We start from the raw sequence: 11,885 nt of genomic DNA, 5'->3' as shown, positions 1-11,885 counted from the left end.
TTTGGAAAAGGAACTCTGAAGATGCATTTGCGTTAGTGTTCATGGAAAAGGAGTATTAAAATCTTAAATCCTACAGAAAACATGTCGCAAATAACAAATCTTCATTTCACACACCTCAAGACAGGAAAGACTTGTTGGTATTAAAAGTTTGAAAAATATTACTTGAGAATAAGGGTTTTTTGTTTTTTTTTTTTTTGTCGCCTGTGCCTGGACAGTATTGTCATTAATCAAGTTCATTGAGGCATTGAATCGACTGCAAAAGACACGTTGTGGCGACTCCTAACGGGAAAAGCCGAAAGGAAAAGAATGACTGCAAGTGGACTTCGTTCAAAAGTTTGTTCAACATTTTTGCCAAATGTTCCGAGTGTAACGATGACTTTAAAGAAAGATTTAAAATGTTTTTCCCCCTTTCTGTGGACAGGCACAATTCCAGCCCGCCTAAAATTTTGAAGACGTAATTTCATCACTTTATAGTACATTAATTTCCCCAGTAGGGGGCAATATATACTTGGAACTCGGATTTGGGGATTCGCTATGGAAGGCAAGGAACGATGAAATTGTCAGCATCAGTAAAATTAACACACTGATTATTTGGAGAAATGTTTTCTTTTAGTGATGCATTTATTTACAGCATAAAGTTAAAGACAGAACGCAACACAGAACTGCATTTATAAGTGAGCTAGCCACGATACAGCAGAATCGTACAAGAACGACTTGCTCCATTCCCTTTCTCTTCGTTCTCAGTGACACAAGAAAAGGGACTTGACTTGGATGAAAAAAACAAGATTGGTTCCTTGTAAAAAAAAAAAAAAAGCTCCATGGAAATCTGCCGCGCTTTAATACCAGTTCTCATCCAAACGGCCCATGTGTGCAGCCATGTGTACAGGAAATTGGATTGACTTGGAATGCCATTCAAAAGGTACTCTAGCACGAGACGTGACAAAGATGGAGCTTTGAATTGCGCTCTCGACATGCGCTCCATCCAAAAGTCCTCAGAAGCTGCCAGGACTCGGGCGTTTTTGGATGTCGCGTTCAAGTTTCACCGTCATGAAAAGTGGTCGACTTGAAAGCGGCGCACACAACCTAAAAAGAAAAGAATGAGAAAAGTCTGAATTGAAAACAGAACCCAACGAGGTGAAAGTACACAACAGGGATGAAGTGGAATCTCCAGAGTGAAATGCACCAGAAGTGGTGCCGTTGAAAAGAACATGGCCTGGGGAAATATTCCTATATACATACAGTATTCCAGAAAGCTTGAGCTCAAGTGGGTGATAGCGTGAAATTTCACCCACTGCTTTCAACAACAAAAAACAGGGAAGGAAAAGTGAGTCTTAGGTGATTAACAGGTAGAATAAAAACAGAAAAAAAAAATTATAAAATAAATGTTGCCTTTAACAGGCTGCGTAAAAGGGCCTTTTGTCTCCTCCTGTGAGCTTGCAGTCATACAGTGGATATAAAAAGTCTACACAACCCTGTTAGAAGCTAGGTTTTTGTGATTAAACTTCCCCAAAACGAAAAGGCCAAGATGCAGTAAATCATTGGGAAAAATCTTTCCATCATTAACGTGACCTATAACATGTACAACTCAGATGAATTAAAAAAAATCTTTTCCAGTGGGGAGAAGTAAAAATAAACAACAGATGTGGTCGCATAAATGTACACCTCTTGTAAATGGGGGTGTGCTTGTGTCCATAATTAACCAATTCTATTCAAACCCGTGTTAAATGGAAGTCAACACCTTTGAAAAGGGCATCTAATTTATTTACTTTACCTTACGTAAATACTTTTCAGATGTTTAGTCATTTTTTGGAATTGTTCATTTTTAATCCTTCCCTCAAAACCATCCAGAGCCCCCTCCAATTGAGTTGTACTGTCCTGGTTATAGATTACATTAATGGTGCTTTTTTTTTTTTTTTTTAATTTGAAATGATTTGTCCTAATCATTTTTTTTAATGGCACATAAACCTGGGATTTGTCAGCAAAAATAACAAACTCATTAAAGATAAATTAATGTGGATCATTTCTACTCCCAGATGAAAGCGTCAACAATGATCCAAGAATGGGGAAAAAGCCGGCGGTGTAAGGGATTCGTGCACATATACAAGAAATCTTCAAATCACTTTGAAAGTCAGCATGAATGTGATAACTTGCCACGAAATTAAAGACTATATGACAAAGTTTGGAGTCAACGAGCGGATATTTGAGCAAGGCGAGCAAAGTGTCATTTCCTGTGTGCCGAAGTGATCCCAAAAAAAAACATCAGACGCCCGACCGAAGCCAGACAAACAACATCTCCAAAGATGTGACTCACTGGATGTAATTTTTGCACAACATGTACATGGAATGATCAACGCGAGCAATGTGGCATATCGTAAAATATTTGGATAGATTTACAATCAAACCATATTCAACTCGAGAAGTGCATTATTTCAAAATCCTTATAGTTTGGAGACCTATAGTGTAACGCACTTTTTTCACATTTTAAAACAGGTCAGAGGTGTCGTAATAACATGTCTGTTGCTTTCAGAAAAACGCCACAAGGACCGAGAATTCATAACACTTTACACCCCGTATTTTTGTCTTGCTGAAATTAGCGCTGCTTCACACAAATGAGCCACTGCTCAACCAGTTTTTGTGACCATGATGGTCCGGACAGAGTGAGGGTATCGTGACACGACATGTCAAAGTTCAGTTCAAACTGTAAATCAACTAGTTCAGCTCATAATTGAAAAATGTGTTTAACATTCCAAAAATGAACTCTATAGTTTCTAGTTCTAACCCACTCCCTTTCCCAATATATTACTGCATTTATTTCACTCAAAATATTGGCATTTCCCAATCGTTGTCACCAATTCAGCTTCAGCTTTCACTCTCAAGCCTTAAAAACATGAGGAAAAACTTGCTGGTACTTTTTTAAAATGATAAAATAAAGCAGGACTGTAGTCTTTAAAGTGACACTGTCATGAAATGCATGAGTTTTAGTATGTTATTAATGAAAAAAAAAAGGCAGCCACAATGGACCCATCTGTTTTTTCCCCACACAACATGATTTTGACGTATATGGTTTTTCATCACCCCCGCCATGAAAATCCTCTCGAGGGATTTGTTTTGGAGAAGAAGCAGGAAGTGACGTTAGTAGCAGACGCCCACTCAAGCGGTCTCGTCTGCTTATACTAGTTTTACCTGCTGGAAGGTTGCGCTTTGTTCCTTCGTGTTAGCCAAAATGGCGGCTCGTTGTATTGCTGGATATTGTTCAAACACTCGGGAAGATGGATTTACTCTTCATACTTTTAAAAAAAGACTGGTTCGTCGTGAAAAATGGATTGCACGGGTGCAGAGGACGGGAGATTTATGCGTGACAGGAAGGTGTATATACAGCTACTAAAAAAAATAATGATAATAGTTTGTGGGGTGGGGGACGCAATCCTCTCAGAATGTAACAAAAGATCTGCACATGTAAGTCAGGGGTGCTAAATGTGTCAATGTACCCGTCGGCGCCGAGCAAGGCTTTGGACAAAGAACACGACCTTGGCCGGACTGGCTCATACATACTGTCTAGGAGTTTGTTGTTAGTTAGAAGTGATCCAAATATCATCTAAATAAGGCTCGAAATGATAGGGTACTATTACCCCGGTCACTTCACTCAATTGTGAGATGTTCTCTTCTTTTAAAAGAGCTTCCGTGTCTCGTGCTAGGTGGCACAGCGTGTTTTCAATGGCGAATGTCGTGATGTGACGTAATGAACAGAGCATGCAGATAATATGGCTACTACTTGGATGTCGAAAGAGACTTCCGCAACTTTGCGCAAGGATGACGCACTCTCCGCTCATATTTATTTTTTCGTATGGACATTGAAATGAATAATGTTATATGTATTTTTCATTACAGTATCTATTTTAGAATGTTTACAGGCATGACACTTGACCTTTAATGTGCAAACACAATCTAATCTGAATTAGAATAGTGTCAAAAGCTTAGTTGAGTTAGTTCAATTAAAAAAGTGAAACTCATTATAAGGACACACAAGAGTGAAATATTTCATCGTGTTCGCCGGTAACAGGTTGCATCTTACCTTCCAGTCATTGTGCAAAGACAACACGGTCAACTTGTTAAAACTCAAAATTCGTGTTGACCCCGAACATAGCAGCACACCGTATACAGTAAAAAACCTTAAAAATGATGGCTTTAATAGGAAAAAAAAAAGTGTACCTGCATGCTGTCCTGGCTGCAGGGCTGTAGAGAAATTGTCATCTCGTGGCTTCCTGCGGCTTTTGGACTCAGGGCGAGCTGTGGCTGTGACGAGAGCCGAAGGTGGCCCGCTTGATCCGTCACGGCACACGGATGAGAAACCTGGCGGTGAAGAACGAACGATTACAGTCTGTCTGATCAGAGACGAAAAGTGATCAATTCTGAACCCCCTACTGCTTTTGCAGCTGGGCTGTGGTGGGGCAGATGCAGTGACGGGAGGGAGGCGTTGTAAGACAGCAGGCCGAGCTGTCGGTGGCGGTCCATGGACGCCGACGAGTACGGCTGCAGGCCACCTGGAGACTTCATGTTCCGGCCCAGGCTGTGTGATTTGCTCTCCCTTCGCTGGTACTCAATAGGAGACTGAAGGGCTGAAACGAGGACCGGAAAAAAACAATATTGGACGGTACACTTTTGATCGTTTAATAGTCAAGAAACAAAGCGCTTGTACCATTGAGAAAGTTCCTTTGAGTCTCTAAAATCTGCACCACGTCACCGAGCCAAGCTTGTTGTATTTCCGGAGCGGACGCGTGCATAATAAATCGGGTCACGGTGCCGTTTGTCCCGCGAGACGTCAGGACGAGAGAGCTCGGGCCCTCGCTGGAATTCTGCTCCACGCCTAAGCAGCTGACCTGCAGCACAAATCCGATACTGAAGATGAAAAGAATGCGGCAAAAAAAAAAAAAAAAAAAAAAAAAAAAAGGCAAGGAGTGCAGCTCCGGGCCAGTTTGAACAGACCCTCCTCACAACAAGTTATCGGGCTTTCAGGTGAAATTTCACGACGACCTGCCGATGGCAACCGAAGCTCAGTGGCCACTTACCGCTGCATGAGAGCATCCTTTCGGGAGTCTTGAAATGGCGAGGGAACGTTGAGCAATTGTTCAGTGGCATTTGGTCACATGATGTTAAAATGTCCAAAATCAAGAAAAATGGAGAGGACTGTTGAAATACCAATTTGAAATGAACCAGATCATTCACCAGTCAAAAGATCATCAAAGATTGCACGGCTGGACATGTTCAGGTCAACCTGAGTTCACGTAGGAATTTGACCTGACAGGCAAATCTCTCGAAATTTATGCGAGTAGTCAATCGTTTCGAAAGTTGAAAGTCAATACTATATTTGACTGATGTTTTTTTGGGGGGAGAAAAATATGCCTCAACAACAGAACAAAGTTTCAGAGAGGTCAGTTGAACAAGCATCACATCATCACCTTATTACATTCCCTTATTTTGCTTATTTGGGGTTTGTGTTTGTGCTTTTTTTTTTTTTGTGAAAAATAAGACCTTACACATAACACACTGTACGTCACATGAAAGGACTCTGATTTAACGCACTAAGACTCCAACGATACCATATGGGTCATCATACTAATATCACGATTTAGGCAGAATGTTTTGTTGCTTTTATATTTTATCGGTTGACTTTATTTTAGGCGGCACAGTGTGTCAGCGGGTAAAGCGTTGGCCTCACAGTTCTGAGGACCCGGGTTCAATCCCGGCCCCGCCCGTGTGGAGTTTGCATGTTCTCCCTGTGCCTGCCTCGGTTTTCTCCGGCCACTCCGGTTTACTTCCACATCGAAAAAACATGCGACATTAATTGGACACTAAATTGCCCATAGGTGTGATTGTGAGTGCAGCTGTTTGTCTCGATGTGCCCTGCGATTGGCTGGCAACCAGTTCAAGGTGTACCCCACTTCCTGCCCGTTGACAACTAGGATAGGCTCCAGCACTCCCCGCGACACTCGTGAGGATAAGCGGCAAAGAAAATGGATGGATGGACTTTATTTTAAAACTGGGTAAAAAGAGTGAGATGCGTAAACATTTTGAAGACTAAATGTTTTGGACTGGATTTTTTTTTAATCTCAGCAGTCGTTGACTTCTTGTTACACTAGTATGACATTTAACAATATCTAATTATTTAAAATGTGCCCTATACATATTAATTAAAATTTAAAGGTTATTTAATGGCTACTGTATGGATTCCTAGTTACATTATTTAAAATAGTCAAATAATTTCAAAATCTGAGAAAAGAGGTCAGTTGTTAAAAGTTTTGTAATTAATCACAAATGATTTGTGTCGTCTGTGCCATTTGTAACATAAAAGTGTAATTTAGAAAACCACGTCACACAATAAAAGACTTTATAATCTTCCTGGTGTGTAGCACGCTTATGTATAAAAAGTGAGTGTATATAATAATACCTATCCAATACTTACTTTGATGCTGTTTTTGAAATTATAGCCTGGTAAAGAAAAGCCCTTTTTCTTGTCGATTGGCTCGCTAAAGATGACCAGCTGCTCAAAGAGGAAGACCCTCCTCTCCTTGGGTCTGGACAGGCAGCAGCCCTCCTGCTCGCTCACAGAGAAGGTGTCCTGCTGGAGGAGCTTCCCCTGAGCCGTGATTTTCCCCTGAAACAAATACATCCGTCACAGCCGTTGCCACAATGTGCCCATCCGGCGCTCTCTGGTTCCGTCACACCTCAAAGCCTTGCAGCCTGCCCACGTTCATCATGTCGTTGCATCGTTTAGGCACAAAACACATCACCTCCACCGCCCTCTGGGAGCAAAAAAAATGAATAGATGAGCCTTAGCAATTGCTAGATGGAGAAATACAGAGAAAAAGATGACTTAATGATGACAACAATACCATACCTGGAGTTGCACTACATCCCGTCCTGCTTTGCTGTAATACTTTAGGAAGTCCTGAAGATGCAAAACAGGATTGTTTAAGGATCTTCTTACCTTTGTATGGATATGAGAGATATAAAACATGAATGTACAGCGAGTGGGTGGTGCAGACCTTCAGCAGAAGCTGATACTTCATGATCCGTTGGACAGGTTTGATCAGCAGGTCATTGAGTTGCAGCCTGTGACCCAACTGCTGCCTGAGATCCTGTCAGGTGACACACGGAAGTGGTGACCCCGCAACGCCCTGCTGTGCTGTGTCAATCTCTCAATCGATCAATTTAAGTTCACACCTCAAAGAAGGTCTCAATGTACTCAGAGACAACGTGCTCTGATTTGGGCTTGTTCTGACAATAGACCACGTACATGTGAAGACGACGTTCCTGGGAATAGACAGAGATGGATAAAAATTTCAGGGAATTTGTACAAATGGATTAAAAGCATCATTTATCTGGATATGTACTGGGATCTTCCTGAAAAAAATAAATTTTGCAATGTGTTTTTTATTATTATTGTGGTTATAGTTTGCACTGGCATAGGACTGTACTGCATCATAAAGATAAGTGTTTGGATTTTTGGTGGTGCTTTTATACAGAAAAATGAGAGGGATGAACTATTACCAAAACTCAGTGTAAATGAATTGGACAGGGGAGTTGGTTGGTGGTTGGTTGGTTGGTTGGATGGATAGAAGTGCAACTAAATGGAATGGATGGATGGGTGGATGGATGACCTCAAGGCTGTGAGACAGCTCCATGACTCAAACAAACTCAAAACAAAAGGTTGAGAAATCCCAGCCTCACATGCTTGATGAAGAGCTGCGCCAAGGAGTCCGGATCAGCCACGCATTTCTCCAGCTCGCCCAGGAAATAACTGAGGAACACAACACGGGGGGAAAAACGGTCACAAGGCAACAATGTGAAATCCAAACCCAAAAATATAGGTAGAAGCTGTTGGGAGATGGAAGGGAATGTTGCCATAAGGGACCTCTTATGCCAGTCATATATCTGATGAATGTTTCCAAACACAATCCTGTCTTTCCCTTTGAGGTCTTCTGGAACACCCTGATTGGCCATAGTCGCCATGTAGCCCTACACAAACAAACAAGGTACACACACTGTCATCTCATGAAGGACACAAAATTCCAAGTCCTATTTGTTTGGAAGTAGCAGTTAACCGACTAAGGATTTTTATGCAATCGACTAACGTGATCAAAGTTGAGTCCAAGACAATTAATCAATGACATTGATATTGTTTTTCCGTACAGTACACCAATCGCCTGTTTTTTTTTTTTTTTTTTTTAATCCCACAGATCGGCTTCATGTGAAAGCAGATTTTGACAGACCAGCAGAGAAACAAAAGCAAATAAATAATGTATACAACACACCATTACACAGAATGTATTTGATGTAATTAGTGGGAGCCGTGGACCTTTCTGTTCACCGAGCAGGTTGCTCTCATTTATTCAATAGGTTGTTCTTCACACAGGAAACTTTAGACAGGGTTCCCCCAAAAATTCAACATTTCTCTATTTCACTTGTGCTTTTATTCTACTGTACTTTCAAGATAGAGTTTCATATTTTGGAAGTGCCCATGCTATCGGCCTCATTTTTGTTAAAGGGGAAATCCACTGGTTTGCATGAACAATGTATCCAATAGGTCATGTAATATGTACTCTATTTTCACGATGTGATGTTAAATCCTCTCTCATTTAATTTATCGACAATTCCAAATTTTCAGGGGCGCTGCCATTTTGGCGAGTCACATGACCTACGTGCGCGGGTGTGGCGTGTTACGTGCTGTTCCAAATGCTCGATTACATAATACATTTATGCCCAGTTCTGATTTCTCGGATTTATCCTCATCTGGTGAAGAAATAGCAGTATCGGTTGCTTGGGAAGACGGAGGAATACTTCCTTCCACAGCTGTGAGTTCCTGGCTCGGTGGGAAGCGAGCTCACGGCTCTGCCGCTCTGTATGGAAATATTCCTCTGTCTTCCCGATCAACCGATACTGCTACGTCTTAATCAGAGGACAAACCGAGAAATCAGCGCTGGGCATAAATAGTGTCCCACGTAATGAAGCCTTTGTTGCGGCACGTAACACGTCACATCCGTCCACGTATGTCATGTGACTCGCGAAAATGGCAGCGGCCCTGAAAATTCGTAATTGTCTCTAAAAATCTTCTCAAAACACTATTAAATGAGAGAGGATTTAACATCACATTGTGTAAATAGAGTATATATTACATGACCTATTGGATACATTGTTCATGCAAACCAGTGGATTTCCCCTTTAAGTTTTCCACACGCTTCTAGAAGATGTGGCAAGTGTTATGAGACTTTACAAATGGAGACAAGCATAATGAATTTGATGCATGTTGCGAAAGTGATATGAATAAAGTTCTCGTTAGCCCACAGCTGTTGATCATCAATTACTGGACATAACATTCAAGCAACAATGATGGAGATTGATTCAATTTGCGCCAGTGCCCAAATTAAGACTAGAAGCAATCGGAATAGCTGAAGCTAAGCACGTTGTTCATCCACAACCACGTTAGTTTCGTACTGCTGGACCCATGCAAAATGGCTATATATGAAGGCTGTTGCCATGTTGGACAGATAGGTTACACAGAGCGGTACAGTCTGCAAATGGGCTAAAACTGCGTGTACATTAGGCAATTGGAAAACGAGATGCCAAAAACATGTTTAGCAATATGATGCCGAGTAGCAAAATAAGTAATCGGTTCAACCCATGTTTGGAAGTGAGAACCAGTATACCTGCACAATGAGCCCAAGATCTTCCACATACAACCTCTCAGTCTCGATCAGCTCTGTCAGCACATATCTAAGAGAAAAAGATAATTTGGGTCAACTGAATGTAACAACTCTGCACGTGTTTATAAACATATTGACAAAGATGTGTGGCAATTGAAAAGACAAAATACAACCACTTAAATCTATTACTGGATGTAAGCCACATGCACAAGGAAGTTATCTTAGGTAAGCATTAACCCGTACGGTCAAAATCATCTAATAATTGTAATTATTACTGGGTTGTTATGATCTATAAACAGTGTACATTCAATCCGCTGGGTTGAAAGCCAGATCAAACAAAAATGCATTCATCAAACAGTGCTATAAGAAACTAAATAAGTCAAAGCAATAAAAGCTACCAAAACATGTCTTGAAATAAACTGTTCATTTTAGCATGCTTCAAAGTTAGCTGGTAACAACATGAGACGTGTCTTGGTTAGACCAACTAAAGTACTAATAATACTAAAGCTCACTCAAGCAGATGACAGAGTCGCCATGGGAGCAGGGAAGCTTAGATTCTCATAATGCATGCCAGCATACTATCAAAATGGTATCATACAAAATGATTACATATTGTTGCTTCTAAAGCAAAGGTTTGCTGTTGGGTCATTGTGCCGTACGACTACTTTTTGGTTCGGATGACCCTTAATGTGGCGCCTCCCTTGCAGGAATAATTAAATTATATATTTTTTCTCTTCAGTCTTTGTGTGGTCAATAATGAAACAAAAAAAAAGTACAACGCTAATTCAATACAGCTCACAGCGAAACAGATTTAGTGGGCACAGAAGTGTGTGGAGGCACTTACAAGCTCTTCTCAAAGGAAATGTTCCTCTCTTCCTCGCTATCTGTTGCAAGAGACCACTGGCTTCCAGCATCCTCTGTCACATTGCAGCTGTTGTCCTCACCTTGGAGAGTGTTGACACTGAATTTGTGGCTCTAAAACGAACATGTACACATTTAGGTCAGCATTATGGTGACATACACTACTCATAAAACTTTAGAAATACTCTCCTTTTGGATGGAATTCACTCTCACCTTGAGAAGAAAACGTCTGAATTCTGTAAACTTCTGAATGCACATGCATGTTCACGACTCTGTACTTTTTGCAAAACTCTAACAGGGACCTGAACAGCAAAATTTCCAGCAATGGACCTTTCCGACCTGTCAATCACTCGTACAATAGTAGCCAATCAGATAGCCGCATTGTTTTAACCCCTGGCTTGTCCCGCAAGCAATGCTGGTTGTCAGATGCGTGCGCTTGGAAAAGTTAATGTTACGAAGAAAATGGTCCTCAGATGCACTCGGGGAACGTGAGATTCTGACGAAAGATATCGTGCTAGGTTACAAGGGGCCCGGTTGAGTAATTTTCCAAAGCCTAAAACACAGTTGACGAAGTGGCTACGATGGTTTAAGGCTCGCGGAAGGCCGCGTTTACAACTAAATGTGGACAATATCAACAAACACAAGGCTGTACGTTCGAAGGTAAGTGAGGGAGAGGTACCTTCTCTGAGTTTGATTTCATTATTATCAGTGCTTTATACATTGCAGGAGAACAACTTTCATTTTGTTAGTGTATCACTGAACTGCCGAATGAAGTGTGTCATGTTTTATGCCGAAGAGTCGGGTTAGTGATACATAAATGCGCCATGTCATCCAAGAGAAATGTCCATTTGCCCATTTGTATCACATCGGACTTTTAAGACAGAGCACTGGGTTCCATTACGAGCCAAGTCAAATGAACACACCCACTCACTTACAAAGACAACAATTACTCGTGATCTTTCCAGCTAAAAAGTACTCACCCTGCTTTACATGCGCAGTACAATTCCACTATTTTATCCTGTTGGATTATGAAGTTTATGAGGCATCTATCGCCAACATTTCGCTGTAACTCTGACATTGCGTCCTGCTTTGTCCAAAATCTTAATTCTATGTAGATATCCTTGCGTGAAATAGTTGAGACCTTTCTGTAGAACTATCTTGGACAAGTCTGACGCATTTGGCAAAAAGCATACCCCAATATAATCTGGAATACGCGATAGAGAATCTACTTCACGCATGTTTTGTTCAATCGCCGTTTTGAAAGCTTGTGGGACGTGGCTAAGGGGGTGGAGCTTAAGGTCGCCATCGGAAAGGTCCATTGTT

At 41.2% G+C, this 11,885-nt stretch overlaps 1 protein-coding gene across 3 annotated transcripts in view; it reads right to left on the bottom strand.

The window, feature by feature from the left end:
* Window positions 1-819: 819 nt before the first annotated feature.
* The window catches only part of arhgef25b (Rho guanine nucleotide exchange factor (GEF) 25b), a 32,000-nt gene continuing 20,934 nt past the window's right edge, over window positions 820-11,885 (bottom strand). For all 3 annotated transcript variants that reach the window (XM_061832953.1, XM_061832952.1, XM_061832954.1), the window contains 13 exons: window positions 10,546-10,676; window positions 9,705-9,771; window positions 7,913-8,016; window positions 7,729-7,798; window positions 7,222-7,311; window positions 7,044-7,136; window positions 6,896-6,946; window positions 6,723-6,800; window positions 6,461-6,652; window positions 4,697-4,877; window positions 4,423-4,616; window positions 4,210-4,350; window positions 820-1,083 (listed from right to left, as the gene is read on the bottom strand). In XM_061832953.1, coding sequence (XP_061688937.1) covers window positions 1,033-1,083; window positions 4,210-4,350; window positions 4,423-4,616; window positions 4,697-4,877; window positions 6,461-6,652; window positions 6,723-6,800; window positions 6,896-6,946; window positions 7,044-7,136; window positions 7,222-7,311; window positions 7,729-7,798; window positions 7,913-8,016; window positions 9,705-9,771; window positions 10,546-10,676 — 1,443 coding nt within the window. In that variant the 3' untranslated portion in view covers window positions 820-1,032. The remainder of the gene's footprint in view (window positions 1,084-4,209; window positions 4,351-4,422; window positions 4,617-4,696; window positions 4,878-6,460; window positions 6,653-6,722; window positions 6,801-6,895; window positions 6,947-7,043; window positions 7,137-7,221; window positions 7,312-7,728; window positions 7,799-7,912; window positions 8,017-9,704; window positions 9,772-10,545; window positions 10,677-11,885) is intronic.

This window comes from Syngnathoides biaculeatus, chromosome 10, assembly GCF_019802595.1.
Source record: "Syngnathoides biaculeatus isolate LvHL_M chromosome 10, ASM1980259v1, whole genome shotgun sequence".
Lineage (NCBI taxonomy): Eukaryota > Metazoa > Chordata > Actinopteri > Syngnathiformes > Syngnathidae > Syngnathoides > Syngnathoides biaculeatus.
This window is presented reverse-complemented; position numbering and strand designations above follow the sequence as displayed.